The sequence below is a fragment of the Ictidomys tridecemlineatus genome, chromosome 7 (genome assembly GCF_052094955.1).
Source record: "Ictidomys tridecemlineatus isolate mIctTri1 chromosome 7, mIctTri1.hap1, whole genome shotgun sequence".
Lineage (NCBI taxonomy): Eukaryota > Metazoa > Chordata > Mammalia > Rodentia > Sciuridae > Ictidomys > Ictidomys tridecemlineatus.
Genome location: NC_135483.1, coordinates 104455719 through 104479678, shown reverse-complemented (window position 1 = coordinate 104479678; position 23960 = coordinate 104455719). Strand labels below are relative to the sequence as shown.

At 56.7% G+C, this 23960-nt stretch overlaps 1 protein-coding gene across 14 annotated transcripts in view; it reads left to right on the top strand.

Annotated features, from left to right (window-relative positions):
• Nucleotides 1-23487, top strand: part of Bin1 (bridging integrator 1) — a 56870-nt gene extending 33383 nt beyond the window's left edge. The window contains exons 3-19 of one of the 14 annotated variants that reach the window (XM_005315884.5): nucleotides 2230-2284; nucleotides 2414-2508; nucleotides 2947-3042; nucleotides 3943-4050; nucleotides 4701-4793; nucleotides 8426-8511; nucleotides 8682-8757; nucleotides 10033-10115; nucleotides 13139-13286; nucleotides 14653-14781; nucleotides 17871-17978; nucleotides 18426-18449; nucleotides 19482-19589; nucleotides 20519-20608; nucleotides 20848-20958; nucleotides 21184-21285; nucleotides 22819-23487. In XM_005315884.5, coding sequence (XP_005315941.1) covers nucleotides 2230-2284; nucleotides 2414-2508; nucleotides 2947-3042; nucleotides 3943-4050; nucleotides 4701-4793; nucleotides 8426-8511; nucleotides 8682-8757; nucleotides 10033-10115; nucleotides 13139-13286; nucleotides 14653-14781; nucleotides 17871-17978; nucleotides 18426-18449; nucleotides 19482-19589; nucleotides 20519-20608; nucleotides 20848-20958; nucleotides 21184-21285; nucleotides 22819-22926 — 1620 coding nt within the window. In that variant the 3' untranslated portion in view covers nucleotides 22927-23487. Of the gene's footprint in view, nucleotides 1-2229; nucleotides 2285-2385; nucleotides 2509-2946; nucleotides 3043-3942; nucleotides 4051-4700; nucleotides 4794-8425; nucleotides 8512-8681; nucleotides 8758-10032; nucleotides 10116-13138; nucleotides 13287-14652; nucleotides 14782-17870; nucleotides 17979-18425; nucleotides 18450-19481; nucleotides 19590-20518; nucleotides 20609-20847; nucleotides 20959-21183; nucleotides 21286-22818 lie in introns of all 14 variants that reach the window. The other 13 variants (XM_078017261.1, XM_021721813.3, XM_078017260.1 and 10 more) reach the window with 13 other exon arrangements.
• Nucleotides 23488-23960: the final 473 nt, after the last annotated feature.

Genomic DNA, 23960 nt, shown 5'->3' with positions numbered 1-23960 from the left:
TGCAGATTCAGCCGATTGCAGATAGATTGAAAATATTTTTGGGGAAAGCCAATAAAAAGTAACAACACACCTACAAAAAAAAAAAACAAAACCCAGCACAAGTCAAAAGCAATGTAGTATAATGATTATTTACATACCATTTACATGAGAGATGTTATGAGTCATCTAGAGATGGTTTGAAGTGTACGAGAGGATGTGCCTAGGTTATATGCAGATATGATGCCATTTTATATAAGGGACTTGATCATCTGTGGATTTTGGTATCTGAAAAGGGGTTCTGGAGCCAATTCCCCATTCATTCCAAAAATCAATGTTCTCTATGGGCAATCGAAGGAATTTTAGAGAGGCCTTTTTTTATTATATAACATCTTATATGCTGTTCTCAGCCACCCCCCCCCACTCGCCACATGGCCCCACTTCGATGTGAAAGCATTCATTGTAGTTAACAGGCAGATCCGTGTGTTCATGGGGGCCACATTGTCACCAGTTACTCAGCTAACCGCCTGGCCTTGGAGGGTCTCCCTGGCTCTCCAAGTCTCTGTGTGACTCTGGGCAGGTCGCTGACCCTCTCTGCATCCTTGCTTTTCAGAGGTTACGGTGGAGTTGAGGTGAGGTGCACAGAGCTCTGTGTGCGTTGGGGAGGAAGGGCAGACCTGAGCTGAGCCAGGGTGAGCCTGGGGAGGGAGGTGGGAAAGCCTGCTTGCCCTCCTTGGACTGACCTGCCTGGGTGGAGAGCATCTTCACACTCTTCAGGGTGACTAATCTCCTGGGACCATGGCTGGCTGCTGGGCCTGCATCTCCCTAAGCCCTCTTAGGGTGAGGGGATCCAGAGCAAGGGTGTGTCTGAGGCTGGGATGGGCACCTGTAAGACCAGGAGGGTGCCTTTGTGGAACACAGGTCAGCCATAGCCATTACTGTTCTCCTTGTGTCCCTGCTCCCCAACCCCCACTCCTCCTCACTTGTAGTCCATCTCCTGAGAGTGGTCTTCAAGGCCTCTGGAATCTGGTTCATGGGAGCCACTTCCAGACCACTTTTGATGTGTCAGGCATGGTCATTCACCTAGGCTCAGGGAGGCCACTAACTTGGGCCTTACTGCTGGCTCCAAAACCTGTATATACTTTCCTTTCTTCCCATACTTCTTCTGGAACTTTCCACGTCTCATTGCTGGTCATCTCAGACCTCTTACCTGTTATTCACCCCTCTTTGTCCCAGAGTTCAGTGTCCCAGGCCCCTGATTTCTTTCTTTTCTTTTCTTTTCTGCAGGGGGAGTAGTACCAGGGATTGAACCCAGGGATGCTTAACCACTGAGCCATATCCACAGCCCTTTTTATATTTTATTTTGAGACAGGGTCTCCCTGTGTTGTTTAGGACCTCGCTAAGTTGCTGAGGTGGGCTTTGACATTGCAATCCTCCTGCCTCAGCCAGAGCCGCTGGGATTATAGGAGTGTGCCACTGTGCCCAGCCTGGCCCCTGCTTTTTGTGGTATTGATGGTGCAGAAGGATGTGGAGCTGGTTTCACCCTCTGTGCTGGCCCTGCTGTCTCCGGAGGCCCTGTTCTCACTTCAGGAGGCTTCACACTCTGCTCACTCGTGCTCTTTAGCCTTTTCCTCCTACATTCTATATTCTACATCCTTCCTTTCAGCTGGACCAGCGACTTTAGGGTCCTGGAAATGACCCCCCCGTTTGCACCCCTGCTGACACTGTCCCTTCTGGAGTTTTCCTGTCCTTGGAGGTCTATGGTCCTCTGCCATTAGACCCTCTGTCTTGTGAGGGTCCACACTGGGGCCTCATTCCCTGACACTGTGCTGTGGCAGCCGTCTCTTCTTGGGTCCTACCTGAGCTGGCACTACCACAGCTGGCTGTGACACTCTCCTGGCCTGGGCTCCTGTGCCTGTTGTCTGAGTGCAGTTTGGTCCTTCCACACCCAAGTAACCTGCTGCATTCTGCTGTGCTTCCGGCATGTCATCTGGTGCACAGGGGCCCTGCCTTCCTGCCTTATAAAGTGTGCATGGTGGGGAGACAGGGTTTTCGAGGCAGGGATGATGCCAGGAGTGCAGTGCTCTTCAGTGTGAGCTTGTGGCCGTAGCTATTGTCCTCTGAGGTGGGTTCCATACTGGCCCACTGAGGGGTCAGCCGAGCAGCCTTGTTTATCATGTGAAAGAAGCAGGGAGGAGAGTTGGGGACAGAGGGTGCCCTAGGCCCTCACCTGGTTCTCATCTCTGTCCACAGACTGAAGGCACCCGGCTGCAGAAGGATCTCCGGACTTATCTGGCTTCAGTCAAAGGTGAGGGAAAGGCAGGGCAGATCTGGCAGTGAGGGGTGATGGGGACAGAGCTGGGGACAGGATGGCAGGGCCAACTCTGCAATGGTGGTGGCTGTCACTAGAGGCCACCTGCTTTTCTCTGCCCCTCAGCCATGCACGAAGCCTCCAAGAAGCTGAACGAGTGTCTACAGGAGGTGTATGAGCCCGACTGGCCCGGCAGGGACGAGGCCAATAAGATCGCTGAGGTGAGCGTGGGACTGGTGACCTCAGCCCTTCCCGGAGTGCACTTCTAGCCTCAGCTCATGTCCCCTAGCCTCACCCTCTGGGACAAGCTGTCTTGGTTCCCCAGTGTGCACACACTGTGTGCCCTTGGGCAAGCTGGCTGTCATTCTCTGACACAGTCACCCGAGGGGTGAGATAATGGATTGTGGCAGGCTCTGTGTATTATGACTCATGACTTACAAAGTCTCCTTCACTGACTACACCTCCCTGTCATCCACGAGAAGCTGCAGGGCAGGAATTGTTGCCTCTGTATTACAGATAGGGACACTGAGGCTCTGAGAATCCACTGAGTGCTTCAAGGTAGTGGGGCTGGGGCTGACCCCCAGGTCCCTGGGGTGGGAAATGGGGATGGGTATGGCCCAGCTCCCTGCAGGCCCACTTTCATGCTTTACCTATTTCAGAACAATGACCTGCTGTGGATGGACTACCACCAGAAACTGGTGGACCAGGCGCTGCTGACCATGGACACGTACTTGGGCCAGTTTCCTGACATTAAGGTGAGAGTCCTCTTGATGGATCTGACTTGTTCTAGTCTGGCATCCAGTGGCAGGGGAAGGAGGAGGAGACCCAGAGGTGCTGTCCAGGGCTGGCTCAGGCCACAGCCAACTCTGTCCTGTGGGTGACATTTGCCTGGTGTGGCATCTCATCCTTCTGGGGCTACTCCCTCTGTGATCAGTCCACCACCTCTCCTGCTCCACAGACCTGGCCCTTCCTGTACTTTGGGTCTGAGGGTATGGGAGGAGCCCCGTGGTGTGTTACCTGTGTGTGGCCAGGTTGCTGTGGAGTGACTCTGGGACTGACTGTAAGGTGTGTGGAGTGTGAGGCCCAGGCGTGTGTTTGTGTGGAAGGGTGTGTGGAGTGGTGAGTGTTGCCTGCTATCAGGGTCTGCTTGTCGGGCTGTATTTGTGTGATGACGAGGCCAGCTGCCTCCATCAGGCTGGGTAAGTGCCAAGAGCTCTCGGTGCGCCAGTCCTGACTGAGGCAAAGGGGACCTGGGGTGCTGTGTTCATGAAGGCACAAGGGTCTGGTGCCCGAGAGGGTGACCATTATGCTGGGCTTTTGGTCCCTGGGTGCGTGTGGGTGTCATGGTCATGCTGCCCCAGGAGCTGCCCCCTGATGCCTCAGGCTTCCTGTTACTGATTGGGGGTACTTTGGGAAGGAGAAGAGGGGCCCAGCGGCATCTGTAAGGAGCCCAGTGCTAGGCCAAGAAGGTTCTTGGCTTCCATATTACTGGCTGGTGTTTTAAGGAAAACATTTGAGGCAGAGGGGCAAGCCGCTGGAGGGGGTAAGTTCCTTCTTTCTGGAATGCTCCAGCACCCAGGGTTCCCGAAGGCCTGAGACAGGCTCTTGTGGGTGCCAGGCCCCGCTCAGCCCCTCCTCCTCTGCTTGCCCCCCAGTCACGCATTGCCAAGCGAGGGCGGAAGTTGGTGGACTACGACAGTGCCCGACACCACTATGAGTCCCTTCAAACCGCCAAAAAGAAAGATGAAGTCAAAATCGCCAAGGTAAAGGCTGGAGGAAGGGTCAGGGGAGTCTGTGGGAGGCAGGCAGATGGCGGGAGGGGAGGGGTGATAGTCCAGGGTCCATGGGGTGGGGTGGGAATGGTCCAGGGCTGCAGAGAGGAAGGCCCTTCAGGGTGCCGGGGTGGGGGCTCACTTGTGGCTCCTGCCTGCCCTCGGCAGGCCCCTCTGCCCTTTCTGAGATTCTGAGGCCCCTTTCCAGAATGAGAATAGACCTAGCTTGGGTTTCAGTGGAATGGTGCCACCACCCTGCCTGGCGCAGGGTGGACTTCTGTCTTGGGATCTGACGTGACCCTGGGTTGGCTGGAACGAGCTGGTGGGCTGGTCACAGTTCCGGCCACCACTGGCCACTGGGTAAGGGGGTTGGGATGGTGGGATTCCTCCCACCCTGGGGCCGGACCCTGCTTGCTGAGCCCCTCTGCCCTGCTAACGACTCTCACTTTGCCTTTGCAGTTGGAGTTCACCCCCTCCTCGTGCCCCCTTGGGCAGGTTCCTTTTTCTTGCTGCAGGGCCTGTCTGTCTGTGCATTTGGGGAGTGTGGGCTTGGTGTTTAACCTCTGTGTCTGTTTCTCTCTCCCCACCTCCCTCCTGTCTCTCCACTCTCCTTTGCCTTGACCTGCCTCCCTGCCCCCCAGCCTGTCTCGCTGCTTGAGAAAGCCGCCCCCCAGTGGTGCCAAGGCAAACTGCAGGCTCATCTCGTAGCTCAAACTAACCTGCTCCGAAATCAGGTGACATTGGCTTCTAACCTTGCACGTGCTGGCGCCTTTCCGTCTATCGGTCTGTCATTCTGTCCTCTCACTGGGCACCTGCCTGCCCAGTGCCCAGAGCTTCCCTGGGCGGGTGGGGGAGGGCTCAGCCCCTTCCTGGGGTTGTGGGGTAGGGCTGGTCTCTGAGTTGGCGGAGGTCGAACCACAATCAGGCAGGGGACTCTCAGACACGTTTGGTTTAGAGAATGTCCAAGGTGGGTAGAGGCAGAGGGGCTGCAGCCCACTGGAGATTCCTCTTTTGTCCCAGAGCTCCAGGAACCCAGGAATACCTTTGAACCATTTGTCGTTTCCCAGGGCTTCCGTGAGGAGGGAGGTGATATTAGGGCTCCTGTCCTGGTGTGAGCCGTCCTTCAAGTCTCACAGAACTCCATGGTTACCTGGATTGACCAGGGAGACATATCTGAGGAAGATATGTCCAGAGAGGCCCAGTCTCCTGCCCTGGGTGCCAGAGCTGGCTAGTGGCATAGCTGGATCTCACCTGACTCAAGCTACTGGGTCCTTAACCTGGCCACTCTCTGGGGCTGCATGGGCTGGGCCCTGCCACAGCTAGCCCAGGACTGAGGTGATGGGAGGGGGCGTGGAGAAGGCTCCCTAGTCTGACTGGGATGCTGAGACCTGGAAGTAGAGATCAGGGTCCTGGAGGGTTGGCCTTCTGAAGGTTTCTTGAGGACAGCTGCTCAGCATCACAGGGTTCCTGGGGGGCTTCCTGGAGGAGGCTCTTTGTACAAAACTCGTGGGTTACCCCACCACCCTGGCGATAGATACTTCCCTTTTCTCAGTGTCCTGTCCTTAGAATGGGCTGGTGTGACTGAGACCACTGGAGATGGTGCCCTGTGAGAGGTGGGCCACGTGATTTTCTGTCCAGTGAAACCTGTTATTTTTCAGGTTGGTGTAGATGAAGCCTGGACAAGACTCCAGAACCCTTCATTGTGTGTGTGTGTGTGTGTGTTGTGATGGAGGCAGGTGACAGGCTTGACCTAGGAGGTTGGGTTTCTCTCTGGGCAGCTGCCCTATTTTTCCTGGGCCACCTCCTGATTTCATCATCTTCAACCCACATGTATCGAGTGCCTAAGATGTGGGAAGCTCTGGCTTGGTGTGGCTCGCCGCCCAATTTCTTACCTGACCTCTGCTGCCTGGTTTCTTTCAGGCCAAAGCTGGGGACTGACTTTGGAGGCACTGGGTGTTGATAGCCTCATGCTGAGGTTGGGGGTCAGGTTGACCCTGGCTCTCTAGGGCCTGTGGAGATGGTGGGGGGCCTTTAAAAGACCTAAGTCTTCCTCAGTCAGCTGAGGAGGTAGAGGAGAGGGGGCTGAGGGAGGATTGGGGTTGCTGAGCCAGAGCCAGGGTTCCTGCATACTTTCCCCTGAAATAGGTGAAACCATTTGATTGGCCCCCTAGGAGGCTATGGGGCCTGGGATGGGAGCCTTCCTGCTGCATTTGGGCTCCTGGGTGGGTGTGGCTGAAGATGCTGCTGGGTGGGGCCCCTGAGGCATGTGATCCCATCTTGGGATGCTGAGTTGCAGATGTTTTTCTTGCCCAAACTGGCTTTCCTACTTGTATCTACCCCCTGCTCTTCTTCCCCCGACCCAGCACTGGGGATTGAACCCAGAGGTGCTCTACCACTAAACAATATCCCAGCCCTTTTTAATTTTCTATTTTGATACAGGGTCTCCTATGTTGCCTAGGCTAGCCTCAAGCTTGCCATCCCTCTGCCTTAGCTTCCCAGGTGGCTGAGAGTACAGGGCCCCACCATAGTGCCCATCATGGGTCCCATTTGTATTTGAGCATATCCTACTTCTTCTCAGGCCTGTCTGAAAGTTGGAAATATGTTGGATTTGTTCACATGACCTGGGGGCTGCTGGCTGGCCATGAGCTGGGAACTTGGAGCTCAGGGCTGCCCCACTTGTGGACTTGGCTTTGGGGAGACAGGGCGTTCTCTTGAGCTGTGCTCTTGGGAGCTGACCAGCTCCACGTGTCCCTGAGCTGGCTCTGAGGTGCTTTCTATACTTGCCATGGCCTCCTGAGGCCTTCCTGCATGACCTGGTGCTGATCTTGGATCTGTCCTTGACCTGTCAGCATATAGGGGAGCTCCAGGGCCTGGAAGGCCTCCCCTAGCCATGGACAGTCTCCCCTGCCCACCACCCCCAACTCTCTGCCAACCCCAGGTGCTACTTATGAACCAGAATATGAGGAATGTGACCTAAAGGGATTAAAAGACAGGCCCTGACATCTGGCAGCTCACTAATGGACCTGCCCTGTTCTTTGCCATGTGGCTGCGACCTGTGAACAGGGCCTGGTGCTCAGAGGGCCACCAGTCTGATTGAGGGATGGGTGTGTGTTTAGATGGATATTTTCCCCACTTCTGTTACACCTCTCAGTTTTATAAGGTGGATTTTAAATGGTCAGATAAGGAATCCATGCTCATTCTTTCAAGTACCTAAAGGTATAGAAGCCATGGTGGTCCCTTCTTCAGCCCCACCCCATCACCAAATGGCTCTAGCTTAGGTCTATACTTGGGATAGGGGCTCACTAGGGCTGGTCCTGGTGCCTGAATCTGGGTGGAGCAACGGGGCTGGGCTTGGGGAAATCGCAGGCTTTTGGCAAAGTGCTGTTAAGGCAGCTGGTTGCCTTTGCCAGAAGGTGGCCCCGGCCCCACTGGGCCTGAGAATTGAGGCTGCTGGCAGAGGTTCCCCCTGGGTGGGACCCGCTACATTCCTAGGCTGTGACTCACACCCTGAATCCGAGTCACCTTCCTGAGTCACTGTTCCCAGCAGTGTCTCTCCAGAAGTGAGCTAGCAGAGCCCCTTCCCCAGGCCTGGCCTGGATCTGACTTGCCTTTCTCTGGCTGGGTGATGGAACCTTGGCGCCACCCGCTGGCGGATGTCAGCAACCCGAGAGGCACGGGAAGGGGAGTGGGGACTGGCATCTGTCAGCAGCTTAGCTTCCTTCTTCCTAGTCACTACCTCCCTCTGCCAGTCCCAGAGGTACCTGAGCAGCTGCTCCTAGTAGGTCACAGAAGAGAGAGGGGTTGGTGGGAAAGACTGTCCCAGGAAGGTAAAGGAAGGCTGGCCTTGGCTGAGCAGGAGCTGGCCCTGAGGAACAGGGAAGGAGCTCTCAGGAGGGGTCAGCAAGAGCAGCAGCCCAGGCTGCCACTCAGCCCAAGGGCGTGCATATGGAGGCAGGCAGGACCCCACCTGGCCGGGTCTGAGACTTGCCTCTGCACCCCTCCTGAGTAACTCTCTAGGCCCTTTGTCTAGCTTTCTTGTCGTGTGCTCCCTCACGCCGCCCCCACACTGGGTTCCAGGGTTCCCCTTTATTTGCGTGGCTGCTCTGCCGGTTCACTTCCTAGAGCACCTCCCTCCATCCAGCCTGGACCAGGGTGTAGGGACCCTGAAAGGCTGCAATGGGAGCCCCTGGATGAGTGTCCACATCCAGTCCATCCTCTGCCTTGCTTAGAGCCCCAGTCCCTGCACATTGGCAGGAGGTAGCAGTGGGACAGGCTGGCCTTGGGGATGGGGGTGGCCTGCCCTGGGCTGGCAGGGGCTGGCTGGGTCAGAGGCCCAGAGAGAGGAATGACCCATCCTGCCCTCCAGGCCGAGGAGGAGCTCATCAAGGCTCAGAAGGTGTTTGAGGAAATGAACGTGGACCTGCAGGAAGAGCTCCCATCCCTGTGGAACAGGTGAGGCCAGGAGGGGTCCCTCGTGCCGACCTGGAGTGCCCAGCCTACGTGTCCATCTGGGGTGGCCCCTGCCCGCTCAGGGCTTGTCCCTGATGAGGGTGGGTGTGTTCACATGTGGATAAGCTGGCCACGTGGCTGTCTACTAACCGTGTTCTTCTTACCCCCGCCAGCCGTGTAGGTTTCTATGTCAATACGTTTCAGAGCATCGCGGGCCTGGAGGAGAACTTCCACAAGGAGATGAGCAAGGTAGGCCCTGGGGACCCCTGTGGGCCTCAGGGCCTCTGGACCATGCTCCCTCCTGGTCTGACCATGGTGGTCATAGCCATGGATGGGGCCACCCAGGCTCCCCCTGGCCTTCCTGGCTTGGGTACACTAGTCCACTACCCTCTCTGGGCTGTGGGGAGGAACTGGCTGGTGCCTGTTTTCAAGGGGCTCCCTCTGCCTATCCCAGATCCAGCCCTGGCCCCTTCCCCACATGCAGCCTGTTGTTGCCTGGTCGAAGAGGTTGGGGGACATGGATCAGCTGCCCTCAAACTGTAAACTGGCTCATGGAGCTCAGTGTTAGGAAATGATGACGGTTTCCTAATTTATGGGGGAAAAAATTGAGACGTTGAAATAGGCCCGCCTTATCTGCCAGATGTGAGAAGCGGTCTGGCCAGCTGATATTCCTACACTGCATTATTTCCATGACTGGACTGGCAATTGGAGTGCAAAGATGTTTAACTTTGCAGTTGGAAAAACCCAGTGTTGGCAGCTTCCCTGATCCATGCAATGGGTGTGGGTCTGACTTTTGTCTCTTGGGCCCAGAGGAATTAAGTGATTGATGATGGTGGATTACAAGCGCAGGGCCAGTGGAGGAAAAGCCAGCTGGGAACCTTTCCCGACTTACAACCCTCAGTAGGGCTTCCTGCCTTTTCGGGTCTCTCATTCATTCTTATTTTTTCCTTCTTCCCTTCAAAGATTTGAGACAACTTATGACAAGTCTTGGGGAGGGAAATCTCTCTATCTAAAGTTAGTCCATGGAAATAAAAAAACACTAGGCAGAATTGCGTGTAAGTAGGAGGAAAAATTCAGCTCTGAGCGTCCTCGTCTCAGTAATGAGAACCACAAGGTGCATGGGACAAATTGCCTTTCTTGCCTGTGCTTTGGTGAAATTCCTGGCAGTTATTGTCAGTCTGAAAGCATCTTGGCAAAACGACCTTGACCATTAGGATAAACAGTGATGGCAAAACCAAAAGTTGAAATAGTGCAAATTTTATATAGAATATTGGGGCATCCTTATAAGTAGTAAGAAGAGAAGAGATGATCCCCACAAACAATAACGGTTAGTAACAAGCCCATTCCCCTTTTCTCTTTCCCCATGGTTTTTCGGGTTTGGTGTCCATTTCCCAACTCTCATCCATAGAGACAGAGGAGCTTGTTCCTGGCAGGGGCCGGGTTGGGAGAAGGAAAAAGAGGTGGTACTGGGGAGGTGTGGCTGTACGGGTGTGGAGCCCCCATCTGCTCAATGTCCCCCTACAGCTCAACCAGAACCTCAACGACGTGCTGGTCAGCCTGGAGAAGCAGCATGGCAGCAACACCTTCACAGTCAAGGCCCAGCCCAGGTGTGTGCAGGCGGGGAGGCCGTGGTTGGCCTGGGCTCCGGCATGGCCAACTTCAATGGCTGGGACCCTGAGGTGCCTTTCTTGGTCCCCTGGGGTTTTGGCCCTGGGACTCTGGGAACCTTCCTGGCCCTGCCTCCTTGTGACAGGGCAGCGGTTGAGGGCAGATCAGCTGCTCCTCCAGTGTGTCCCTGAACCCGGGGTTTCCCACCTCGTTTGTGGAGAAGGTCAGGGTGTGGAGAAGCACCTGCTCAGCATTGGGGGCCAGGACTGAGTGGTCCCTGGACAGCAAGCCCAACTCCAGAGCAGGGTGGTGCCCCTGCCCACTCCTCACTGTGGCTGTTGTGAGATGCCCCGAGCCTGGATGCTGGCATGAAATGCTCCACATGAGCTCCTCCCTGTCCTCTGCAGGTGCCCCAGGGGACCAGGTGCCCAGGAGGTCCCCGGTTCCTGAGAGAGGCCACTAGGGGAGGGGAAAAACCCTGTGCCTTGGGTTGGGGCCGTGGGGTTGGAGCAACAGCAAGTCTGGGATTTCCCTCCCTTTCTGGGTGTATGTGTGTGAGAGAGTGTGAGAGTTCAAGTGCGTACAAAAGTACACTTGAGTATGTTGGTGAGATTGTGGGAGTAAGCGTATGGGCATGTTTGAGAACATGAGTATATGAGTGCACGTGAGTGTGTGTGAGTGAATGTATGAGTGTGTGAGTGTGTATGAAAATGTATGTGTGACAGTGTGGGTATGAGTGTGTGTGTAAGTGTGTGAATGTATGAGTGCATGTGAGGGTGTACGAGTGTGTTTGTGAGAGTGACATATATCTGTGTGTGTGACATCATAGCAGGTGCAGAGAGCCCTCATGAGCCTAAGTTTCTGCACAGGGTGATTGTGGGTGTTTCCTGGGTGCCTGGGGTGCTGCCTAGTGACTGTGTCTCCCCTCTTCCTTCTCCGAATGCAAGAGTGACTGAGAGAGGGCCCCACCAGTGCCTGAGGCAGCAGGAGGGGTGTGGAGGGTAGGGGAGGCTGGGATGAAGGCCAAGAGGTAGAGCTGAGGTCCCCAGGGAGGGCACCTGCTAGCTGTGGAGGGACATGTGGGTACACCCAGGGTGTGTGAGGTGGTGGCGGGTGTGACTGTCCTGGGCAGTGCAGGCTGGCCCCTTGGGAAGGGCACCCAAGGCCAGAGGGAGGCAAGTGGAGACTTGGGACCTGGCTTTCGACCCAGCTGGCCCATGGTGCAGCCCTCCTCTTCCAGGGATGCACACTGCCCAGCTGACCCCTCCCTGGCACTCTGGGCCCACCTGGGGTTCCTGTGGCCTGGGCCTTGTCAGCATCCCTGGTACACCGAACTGGGGTTTCACCAGGGCACTAGGCCTGACAACAGGTCCAAGGATGGACTGTCCAGGCCTCTCCTGGCCAACAGGAGGGCAGAGGAAGGGGCCTCCCTCTGCACCTGGCATTTCCCCAAAATGAAGGCTTCCATGTCCCGTCCATCCCCACAGAAAGAAAAGTAAACTGTTCTCCCGGTTGCGCAGAAAGAAGAACAGGTACCGGCAGATAGTGCTGCTCTGGGGGCCTCCGAGCCAGCACCCGGCCACATCGTGCATGTGCCTTGTGCCCTGCTGTGAGGGCGCCACTAACTTCTAACCTGCCCCGTGTGCTGTGCTGCCCCAAGGGACTGGGTTGTGCCATGTGTTGGGAGGGGACAGAGGACCAAGGGAGCTGTCAGGTAGAAAGGAGGAGAGTGCAAGGTAGCAGTATGACAATGTGGCCCTGACTGCCTAGGTGCTCACAGGTGGAAAAGGTGGCAGGGGGAGGCCTGGGGAGGCTCTGGAAGGGGACACTGCAGCACATGTATATACCATATGTCATGTTGATTTCTCTTTAAGGAGGCAAATACATTTCCATAAAACAAATTCAAAATAGACAAGACAGTACCAGGAATGTGTCTCACATTGTCCTCAAGCCCCACCAGGTGACTTGGTCTTTCTAGATCTGTACCGGCCAGCATAGTGAATGCCTGAAACGTGGCCAGGGTAATGGAGGCTTTGAGTTCGTAGTGTTAATTGATTTAGATTGAATACCCGCCTCCCCTGTGGCTGGTGGGTGCTGTGTTGGACGGTGCCATTCTAGAACATCCGTATGCAAGAACAGATGATTTTGTCCTTCACACCCAATGGCCACTGTGCACACCTTTGCCCAGGACCTTCCCCTTATTTCTGGTCTGTCTGCTCTTCTGCCATGAAGTCATGCCCATCTGTTTACTGGCCTCTGGGCAGTATATTGGGGAGGCACACTGGGCTGAGGGGGACGGGGATCGAAGGTCTGGAGACAGTGAGGGTATCATGGGTGGACTAATGGACTGCAATGGGTGGAGGTGGCAGCCTGTGGGGCAGGCCGGGGAGGTGGTCCCCACCCCCTGATAGAGGGACTGCTGTGTAGTTGGGGAGACTCACTTTGCCTCTAGAGTGTCTGGCTTGCTCATGCTGCAGATCTCGGACAACATCAGCATAGGCTGGGGTACCAGGTGCCTTCTGTGTCCCCAGGGATCACAGGCCTCTGGTCTGGAGTCCCAGCTGGTGCAGCCCCTGCCTCCAAGGCAGGTCCCCACTGTGAACTCCTGCAGGTGCATGCCCAGGGCCTTTCCTTACCACCCATTCTCAAAGACACGCATACCTCATATTCTCCTGTACCTGTACGCGTGCACACACACTTCCACACGTGGATGCAGGGGGATGTGCAGGCAATGCACGTATACACACTGTTTCCATGTGGAACCCTGGGGACATGCAGGCACCATGTACACACCCTGTCCCATGTGGAACCCTGGGGACATGCAGGCACCATGTACACTTACTCTCACACGCGGGTCCATAGGGACATGTAGGCCTACATACACACAATTCCACATCAGGGTCTGAGAGGACAGGTACACAGGTGTTCTTAGGCATACACCCATGTACCTGCCACATCTGCGCATCTCTCTTATGCCATGGCCTCTCTACATTGTCCTCCCTTTCTTATCCTGCCTCCATAGTGACAATGCCCCTGCCAAAGGGAACAAGAGCCCATCGCCTCCACCAGATGGCTCCCCTGCGGCCACCCCCGAGATCAGAGTGAACCATGAGCCAGAGCCAGCCAGCGGGGCCACACCCGGGGCCTCCATCCCCAAGTCCCCATCTCAGGTAGGCATGCTGTCTCAGTGGCCTGTCCCCTGCCCCCCCTTTCTCTTGCTCCTATGTTGCTGTCTCCATCCTCCTCCTCCTCTCCCTCCTCTTCCTCCTCCTCCTCTTCCTTCTTCTCTTCCTCTTCCTCCTCCTCCTCCTCTTCCACCCCCTGCCTGGACAGGTTTGGAGCCAGAGGCTTTGCCCAGCGGGGGCCTGGGCCTGGGCCTTGTTCTCTTCGGCCCCCACCTAGCCCAGGCTGGCCCAGTGGCCCTGGCCCACCTCAGGTCTGTGACTATTTCTCCTTTCTTGTGTCCCCACGTACCCTTTCCCTCCCCTTCCCTCGATCCCTGGCTTTTCCGCATTTTGGCTCCTTGATTTTCTCTCCATCTTCCTTCCGTGTCTAGATAGGTGCTCAGGTGTCCTCAGCCTCCTGAGTCTCGGAAGTCTCTCCTCTCCCTGGCCGGGGCTGGAGGAAGGAGCCCCACCAGGTGTTCTTGTGGGATTATGAAAGGGACAGAAAGAGGGAGGACTCCGTGAGGGAGTGTGGGAGGTCCAGGGGGACAGAGCCTGGGCTTCTGGACTGTTTTGTCTCCACACCCCACCTGCCCCACCAGTGAGGGGCCTGGGAGTGGGCAGCCAAGTGGGATTGATAGGGGAGCACCCTTTTGGTTTCTATGCTGTTCCTGACTCAGTGCGCAGTTTGGATAATGATGCTAAGAGTAGGGACAAGTGCCCAAGTGAATAGCGCTTCTTCTGGGCTGGACACTATACCAGTGCTCTCCATGTTTTCATTCACTGAATCCTCCCAGCTGCCCTGGGCAGTGGAGACCATTAGCACCGGTATTCAACAAAGGGGGAAGCCCAGGCTCGGGGACTGTGTGGCCTGCACGAGTTCCCTCACCTTGTGAGTAGGTGTGTGGCCCTGCATGGCCTGGCCCCACGTTGGCCTCTCTAGGGACAGACTGAGGCTGAGCTGGGGCAGCCCTGCCTGGGCCCAGGGAGATGGAAGAGTGGACTGTGGGAGGGCAGAGGTGGACAGGGGTGAGCGCCAGACCTCACCCAGAGGTCCTGGGGCCTGAGCGGTCACTCTTACCAATTCTTTAGCTCTCTCTTTTGCTCCCTCTTTCTCTTTCCTCCGCTCTCCTTTTTTCTTCTTCCTGCACAGTATTTCTGGACTTCCTGCCTTGGTCTCCCTCCTGGGGGTGGCCTGTAATCCTGGTGTCTGGGTCTGGGAGCAGTGACTCTTCATTGACCTTGTTTTCCTCAGTTGCCTGCGTGGGGCTGGGGCTTGGGGGTGTGACTAACCTTGGCTTTGTCTCTGTCTCCCCGGACCCCCACGCTCTGCTCTGCCTCCTGCGCTGCCCCCTGGCCTGCGGACCCACAGCTCCGGAAAGGTCCACCAGTCCCTCCGCCCCCCAAACACACCCCGTCCAAGGAGATCAAGCAGGAGCAGATCCTCAGCCTGTTTGATGACGCGTTTGTCCCCGAAATCAGCGTGACCACCCCCTCCCAGGTCAGCCGCGGCCGCCGCGGCCCAGTCTTCTCCCCTCCTCTCACTCTCCGGTCTCTGGGAGCATGCATGATCTCCATCCTCCATCCCATGCCCTGGGCTCCTGTCTTTAGGGCCAGGAATCTGGCTGTGTAGTCTGCGCCTGCCTCTCTCATTCATCCGCCCTCCCACTTCCGTCATTCCTCCATCACTGTCCATCATCCATCTCTGAGCATGTCCTGTGGCCAGATGCAGGGATACGGAGGTGACAGCTGTCCCCTTGCCTCTGGGGGCCAACTCTGCTGATGCTATGGTGGGGAGTGTGGAGGGCTTGGGGCAGCCAGGGAAGGTTTCCTGGAGCAGGTGACCTTCGCTCGGTGGCTAGTCACAGAGAGCCATAGGCAGAGATAGCGGAGAGTCTGGGAGGGATGGGAGATGGGATTACTGTAGCCAGAATAACATGGGAGTGGGGGCAGTGGGAGTAGTTGGTCAGAGCAGTCGGACACCCTAGAGTGGCCTGGCATGGAGACTTTGGCTTGTAAATGTCTAAAAGCCGTGTAATGCCTCTCTATGTATGAACAGGAGGAGGGCACAGCAGGGAGTGTTGCTCAGGACCGAAACAACCTCTCGCTGGCACCAGACTGGGCTGACACATTATCAGATGGACTCAGGGGCAACCCCCAGAGAACCTCCCGCTGGAGGCTGGCTCCCCAGCCTCCCTTCTGCAGGGCCTCACCTTTGATGGAAGTGGTGCTAGACCAGACTGTGGAGGACTCGGCCACTGTGCCGTGGGGTTTCTCGGGCCTGCCTGCAGCCCTGCCCGGGAGGTCTTTCGACTCTGCCTCCAGCAGGCTCCTTTGCACAAGCCCAGAAGCCTGGAGGAGAGGCCCATGAGCATGGTGAAGGGCAGGTGGGATCAGAGAACAATGGTTCCAGGTTGGCACCAAGACTGCTGGCAGGTGGCTGTGTGACACAATGCCAGCGGCCCAGGAGACATACAAACCTTTCTGAGAAGGAGGCACAGGGAGGTAGGAATAGCAGTGACAGCCCTCCCCTGCCTGAGGGTGACTGGACATGCTGGCCAGCATGTTTTCAGATGAGGGACTTGAATGACATGAGAGCAACTAAGTACCGACCAAGTAGTGCCACCCGCTTCCTGCAGTACATCCTTTGGTTTTCAAACACCCTCTAGGAGGGAGCATTGCCCCCATTTAGGAGGTGAGGGACCTTTAGGCCTGATTGACAGCCTGTCTCAGACAGAGAAGAGGGTCTGGCCAGGAGGTGGCTAGAGACTGTTCATACCCAGACTATGACTCTGTGTCTCTGTTCCCCCATGTGTCTGCATGTGTCCTTTGCCACCCCTTGTATCCATATCCAGGGAGGTAGGGCTATCCATTCTGGTCTGGGGTGGGACAACTGTCTACCTGGGGTATTGCTGCATGGGGCAGGGGTGGGTTTGTCCCCATCCATGATGCAGGTTCTACCAGGGCTTCTTTGCTGTGATGTGGTGAGTAGCCTGTGTCCCTGCGAGGAAGGATCCTCAGTCATGCATGGTGCGGGGCGGGGGTCACTTGCCAGGAGCAATACAGCAAGTGGTCAATGCTGTGGCTGATGACCCTTCCCTGGGAGCACTAGGGAGGTTGCTGTCTGGACTTAGCCGACTAATGTGAGGGTGTTGAAGAAGCAGGGTGGGGCTTGGGGAGGACGCTGGCCCCCTGCTGGTGGGAGGTACCTGGAGGCTGTGTGTATTGGTGTCCTAAGTACTCAATCCTCAGAGATGGCTTGGCTGTGAGGTGGGGCAGTGACCTTACCGACTCAGGCCCATCAGATAGGACTGGACCTGAAGGACAGTCAGCTGCTGGCGGTAGGCCTGGGCTCCCCTGGTTCTGGGGAGTCAGTCCATTTGACCTGCTGACATGGAAGGCCTGATGCAGGGGGACAGATGCCCGTGAGTGTTCTCAGGAGGCCTCTCTGGAGAGCCACTGCCCATACCTCAAGTCTCAGGCCCTTGATGGAGGCTCTGTGGTGGACACCGGCCTGGAGGGCACTCCCTCTTAGTGCTGGGTGCCTGTCAAGAGTGAGTAGGCCAAGGAGTTGGCTGGCCTGGGCTTTGGGGGCTAGGGACCTGCCCAGTACTGCATGAGGGCTCAAGAGAGCCAGAACCCTGAGCCACATCCTCTTTTGGATCTGGATAAAGTCTTCTCTGGTCCTGAAAGAAGGAAATCCCTTGTATAATAAGATGAAGGCTGCAGACTGTCCAGCCCCTCCTTAAAAGCACCCTGTCCCCTGAGTGCTGGTGCATTCCCAGCCCCCCACCAGCCTCAGGGGGCTCTTCAAAGCCAGTCATCAGTTCTGACATCCAAGGGTCCTCCCCTGGGGGCTCTGGGGAGACCTCCCCCTGTAGTGGTGCGGCCTGTTGTACAGTGGGCTTCTCCCTTGGGGCTGAGCCTGTTCTATGCGTGCTGCTGGGCCCACTGAATAGGGGTCTGATGGTGGCTGCAGGGGTGGAGTCGAGCTTTAATGCAGGTTTCCCAGGTGGATCTGAAGCCCCTAGCACTGGGGACCCCACTTTGGAGATTGGCCTCTGAGGCTGTCTGGGCTTGCTCAACCCTTTCTCCATCCCTGCAGCTGGTTGGTAGGTGACACAGAGGGTGACTTGACTGGGGTTCCCTGTGGACAAGTAGTGTAGAACTCCCAACCCTGGGGCGGGCAGGTTGGGGAGACTGAGGGTGATCCTGTCCAGCTGGGTTGTGGCCTGGGGCTGCTCTTGGTGTGCAACGGAGCTTTTGGAGAAAGGAGAGGAGCACAGGAGTCTGCCCCATCCAGCGGATGGAGATGGGGGCAGTCTGGGGCTTGCCTTGGTCTTGCGGGGTGGCTGCCTCATGGCGGGACTGCTGCTGGATGTCCAGTGCTGAGTGCTAGGTGTTGTCCTTATGTGAGGGGGACCTGTGCCAGGTCCTGTGGTCACGGGTAGTGCTCCTTAGTATATGTGTGTGAGGTGGGTGGGCCAGAGCCTGGGATGGGGGTCTGTATTCACCTGCTGTGTGTACCTGAGGTGAAGGTGCTCAGCCTGCCACTAACGACCTTCCTCTTCTGCTGCTGCTGCTGCCAAGTTCGAGGCCCCGGGGCCTTTCTCTGAGCAGGCCAGTCTGCTGGACCTGGACTTTGACCCTCTGCCACCCGTGGCAAGCCCCGTGAAGGCGCCCACGCCCTCTGGTCAGGTTGGTTGTGCCCACTACCACCCGCAGGCCCACCAACTTCCAGGGTCTGGGCTTATGTTTGCCCACCTGCTATGTGGCCACGTAGGCTCAAGGTTTGGGGGTCCCAGATCACCAGGCCCTCTTCCCACTCACTGCCCTGCCCTTCACCTTGCTTCCTGACTCTCAGCCCTTGTCGCTCCCTTAGGCGCAGGGCAGAAAACAGACCCCGACTAGCCATCAGACGCCCCTCAGAAGAGGGCTGGTTAAATACTTCCTGCAACTTCTGGTTCATCTCAGCACCCTGCCTGTCCTGGCAGCCACTCCCTGACCTGGGGTGTGATAGCTGCAGACCTAGCTCTTGTTCCTGCTATACCCAAGCCCCGGGGTAGGGGTTCTCTGTGGACTGCTTGCTCTCCTGTCTCTAACCTCCGTGCTAACTCTGTCCTTCTCCCCCACTGCTGCGCTCAGTCAATTCCGTGGGACCTCTGGGAGGTAAGCTGTGTTTGCTCTGTACCCGGGGGAGCTGCGTCTCTGTGTGCCCAGGCCACTCACCCCCTACTCCTGTTCACAGGTGCACACACCTGGCACACTCACCCACGCAGCACACACAGACGCGGGCACACATGCACAGGGAGCCCACTGAGGCTGCTTCTGTAGCTGATCTACTGCTTCTCCTGGTCATCACCATGGGAAAGGGCCTCCTCAGTTTAACTGGAGATGAGGGTCCCCTCCATGATGTGACACAGTCCTCAGGGCCTGTGAGTGTTTGCCTGTGGACAAGAAGCCAGGTGGTCACCTAGGATGGACTGGGTTCTTTATGGTGGGCAGAGACCTGTGAGGCAGGAGGGCTTTGGAGTGGAGGGCTCTTTTTGGCAGTGGAGGAATGCAGAGTGGCATCTGGGAGCCATTTGGTGGGTGAGGGCAGGGCTGGTGTCTTCCGAGAGCAGTGACTATGGGCAGGTACAAGGCCAGCTCACTTGGGACAGGTGCCACCCATCAGCTTATAGCTCAGAGTGCTGAGGCCCAGGGAGGGCTTGGAATAGGACCCATGGCTGGTGGTGGTTGAGCCAGAATTCCCCATGGGCTTGGTCCTTGAGACCTCCTGATGCAAGCTGAGGCCCTGGCAGGAACAAGTGGATGTGGCATGTCATGCTCTGAGGGCATACACCCCAGTGCTGCTCCTGGGAATTCCAGGAGAGCATTTTACTTGAGCTGTCAGAGACAAGCCTGGTTTGAATGGCAGGGCGAGTTTCATGTGTGGATTTCTGTGGATGCTGAACTGCAGGTTCCCATCCCACCTGACCGTTGCCTTGGTAATGCAGAAATAAGGAAGGGGGAGAGAGGCGAGCCCTCGGGCTCTGGCTAGACTGTCCACCTCAGGCACCCACACCCTCCCGTCAACACTCTGGCCACTCATGACGGTCTTCTCTTGTCTCGTGCCCCCTGCCCAACGTTTTTCCCACCTGGCCTCCCTGCTCCTCCCTTCCCCACCTGCCCCGTTCTCTTCTGGTGGCCTGTCACTAGCCCACAGAGAGTCCAGCTGGCAGCCTGCCATCCGGGGAGCCTGGTGCTGCTGAGGGCACATTTGCTGTGTCCTGGCCCAACCAGACGGCCGAGCAGGGGTCTGCCCAAGTAAGTGCCTGCCCACCCCCACCCCCTGTCCAGCTTGTCCCCATCTCTGGGGATATAGCATGGATGAAGAGGCCAGAGGAGGGGGTACAGGATGGACCAGGCCACTGTGAGCCTGAGGGTGAGGATGGTGTCCTGAGCCAGGAGGCCCCTGGACAAGGTCACTAGGGGGTGTGGGTGTACATGGCTGGAGTCACATCTTGCCTCCCTCCCACTTGCCCACCCCAGTGCAGGGCCCCCTCTGAGTGGGGGAGGGAGGACCATTTTAGAGCACACCTACCAGTTTATACCAGGCACTTTCCAGAATTTTCTCACTTAATCTTCATTATGATCTGGTCAGCCACGCTTCTTCCTTTTCCAGGTGAGGAAGTGGAGGCTAAGGGAGGTCGAGGAACTTGGTTTCAGGGGTAGGAAGTGTCCGAGTCTGTGTTGGCCCAGGTCAGCCCAATTGCAGGGCCCTTGCTGGGGGCTGCTGGGGCATCCCAGTGTCCAGGGCTGGGAAAGGACCGCCCTGCCTGCTGTGAGCTGCATTCCTGTGGGGACAGGAGCATAGATGCAGGCTTCTGCCTGGTCAGCTGGGCCGGGCAGGGTGGACAGGAGGCAGCTGAGACTTGGTGAAGTCTTAGAGGACAGGGCCTGCGAGGCACGGTTGGGGTGGCATCCTGGGTTCCTGCACTAGGCTTCTGCATGCCTGTCACTTGGTGTTCCTGTGCCTGCCAGCACCTCTTCAGCATCTTCCTGTGTCTGGGGCCTGCCTGATCTGCAGGGGCTCCCAGATTATTCAAGGTCCTGGCAATGCTAGAACTGGAGACCAGCCAGGCCAATATCCCTGGCCTTCCCACTCAGGTGCTGCCCTCCCCTGGCCTGTTCCCTGTGTCCTGGTTGCAGCATCCCGTCCTGTGTCTGACCCCTTGCCGGCATTTATGTTGCAGCCTGCAGAGGCCTTGGAGGTGGCAGGTGGGACCCAGCCTGCGCCTGGAGCCCAGGAGCCTGGGGAGACGGCGGCAAGTGAAGCAGCCTCCGTAAGACGGCAGGGACCAAAGCCCTGCTTTTCTTTCCTGCTGTGTCCACCGTCTGTCTGTCTGTCCACCTGCCTCCCTGTGGCTCCCCTGTGCTACTTGCCCGTAGGCTGCAGTTCCTGTTGAGGAGTTTGGGGACAGGCTGGTCTGGCACCTGGCACAGACACCTCTCCTTCCCTCCCCGGTGGCCCTTGTTCTTCTGCACCATCACCCTGATCAGCTAACTTGTCTCCTGTCCCCAGAGTTCTCTTCCGGCTGTGGTGGTGGAAACGTTCTCAGCAACTGTGAATGGCACCGTAGAAGGCAGCAGCGGGGCCGGCCGTTTGGACCTCCCCCCGGGCTTCATGTTCAAGGTGAGCCCAGGCTAGCAGACCCAGCTACTGTTCCACTGTGCCTGGGGCTGGGGCCATCCTCTCAGATTTGCTGTCATATGATCCCTGCTATGCCACTTCAACCCACTAAGTGGCCTCGGAGCCCCGCATCACCATTTCATAGGGGTTCACGGTACAAAGCCTCTGCCTTGTGCTGGTCTGGAGGGGGACCACCGGGTGGCTGACATGCTCTCCTGACCTCTGCAGGTGCAGGCTCAGCACGATTACACGGCCACTGACACGGACGAGCTGCAGCTCAAGGCTGGTGATGTGGTGCTGGTGATCCCCTTTCAGAACCCGGAGGAACAGGTGAGTGGGTGCCGGGCTGCGGTGCCGGAGATGGCCAGCAGGGGGCAGCAGAGGCTCGCTGTCTGGAGATCCAGGACTTCATGGGATGCTCCTCCCCTTTCCCCCGAAAGCCCTTTACTCTCATCCTGATTTTTGTCCATCCTGTCCTCTCCCACTAGCCTCTTCTCCCTGCCCCTCTTCTCTCCATCTTTCAGCTTTTCAGTGTCCTCTTTTCCTTCAGCCTCCATTGCTTTCTCTTAGGCTCTGTCAGCTTTCTCTTTCCCCTTCTCCTTCCTTATCTACCCCTCGCCCAGGCCACCTTCCTCCCAAACAGGATCCCTCTTGCTCAGATCCCTGCCTGCAGGTGTCCTCTGTGCAGTAGACGGAGCAATGGCTGAGCAGTGGCCTCTCTCTGATCACGTCCACCTGGCTATTGCCCTCGAGGCTGGCCCTGCTCTGTCCTCACGGGGCCACCATTTTCTCAGATGTGTTCACAGCTGGGTCTCACCCCAGATGCCTTCTGCGCTTGTGGCTTCTCCATATTAGTTCATCTCAGAGGACCCTCCTAGGTTTGGGCCAGCTGATTTGCTCAGATGGCTAAGGGCTCTCAGAAGGACTTTACTTTTGGTGCAAGGGAGCCTTTGTGGGGTGTTTGGTGCCCATGGGGACATATGGCTTTTGCCCTTAGTTTCAGCACTGAGCACCTGCTGGCAGGGCATAAGGGGCCTGGGCCTGAACCCACTGATTCTCCTAAGCCCCCACGTCTCCACTGACCTCTCTAGGGTGCCTGCCCTCACTGGGTGGGATTTCAAGAAGGAGAACCCTGAACCTCAACCCATAGGAAGGTTTTGTTCGGGGGTGGCTGCACTGGGCTCAGATAGGACATCAGAGTTACATAGGACAAGGCAGATAACAACACAAAGGTAAATCACAAAGATCCAGGAAGTTCCCAGGCCTAGTCCAGCCACAGGGGCAGCAGCTGTGGGCAGGGATGGACAGTCACTCAGTTCCAGGATAAGCTCTGGACAGAAGACCCCTGCTAGGGGTCAGTAGTGAAGCAAAGGGCAAGTTGGGAGTGAAGCACGTGATAGGGTGGACTGGGGACCTTCTAGTAGCTTTTAACTGGTGAGTGCTTCTAGATCTTTCCAGTACTGTATATAGAAATCTGAAACCTGGAAGGAGTGCTACTGTCCTCCCCAGGGAAGGGTCCTCAGTGGGCACTGGGTGGTATGAAGCCCTGGGACTGGGGCGGGGGGTGTTGTTTGTCATGATTACATCAGTGTAGTGGTCAGGCTGTCTTAGGAAAGAGCAGCTCACCCAAACCAGGCGTAGGTTTAACCCTGAACCCACCCACTGAGGGCAGGCTGGCTCCTGCGGGGTAGGTATAGGTCTCAGGAAGAGGCATCAGGAGGCATTTTCAAGGTGGGCTGGGCAGGCTGAGAGGCAAAGAGCAGGAAGAGGGACCATCTTCCCAAGAGATTCCAGGGAACCCTGTTTGGTTCTGTGCCCTCTGTCCCTCATCTCTGTGTGATGTGGGTGCTCTCCTTGCACCAGGATGAAGGCTGGCTCATGGGCGTAAAGGAGAGTGACTGGAACCAGCACAAGGAGTTGGAAAAATGCCGGGGCGTCTTCCCTGAGAACTTCACGGAACGGGTGCAGTGACGTGACGGCGGAGTTCCTGCAGTCCTCTGGGCGTGTGAAGAACACCTTTCCCCTCCCCCCCAAAAAATGTGTGTTTCTTTCTTTTTTTTTTTTTCTTCTCTTTTTTCGTTTTCGTTTTTAAACTTTTGAAAAAGCAAAGGGAAACCGAGAGACGAGAGACCTAAGCCGAAAGGTATTCTCCCAAAGATTAGGTTGTTCTCCCCCCAAAGCCCAATCCTGGCCAGTCTGGTAGAATTCACCAGTGTTTCTGAAGCTGCTGTGGTCCCTAGTTGAGTTCCTGGCACCCTTCTCCGTGCCCGCATGTGTGCCCGGCTGCAGGGCGGGCTGGGGGCCGCCAAGTCACCGCCACGCTTGCCTGAAGCTTCAGCCGCGCCACCTGGGCAAGGGTCTTCTTTACCTGGCAGCTGCTGTGGGTGGGCGCAGACACCGGCCCTGCCTGGCCCTGCCCCGCAGATCATCCGTGTGCTGTTTGAAAATAAACCTTAGTGTTCAAACAAAACGAAACAAAGAAACAACAACAACAAAACTGACAAAACACTAAAAAAAATAATAATAAATAAAGCCTGTGTGTTTATTTTGCCACCCCCGCCCATCATCTGTATCAGGACTCCAGGAGTCCACACAGGAGAAAACCGGGACCCTGCTGGTGAAAGGGGGTCCGAGTGCTTTGTCCAGAGTCTGGTGGACTAGGAAGGGGCCTGGGCGCTGGCCCACCTTCACCCTCCTCTTGCGGCCCCTACTGAGTGCAGCCCCAGCTCCTCTGCTCCATCAGTGATGTGGGCCGGTCTGAGCAGCCTTCGATGACACGCAGCTGTGGCCCGGCCTTCCCAGGAGCTGAGGGAGATTGTGCCCGTGGCCCAGGAACCAGCCTGGACTTGCAGATGGGAAGAACTTGTCTTCCCACAAATTTGCACTGATAGTAAAAGGAGGTGACTGTGAGAAGACTCTGAGCTTTATATTTTAGAGTAAAATCTCTCGACTTTGCTTTAGGTGGCAGAAGTGTCCTTGCTGTTGGCCCTGATGGGTGCTGTGGG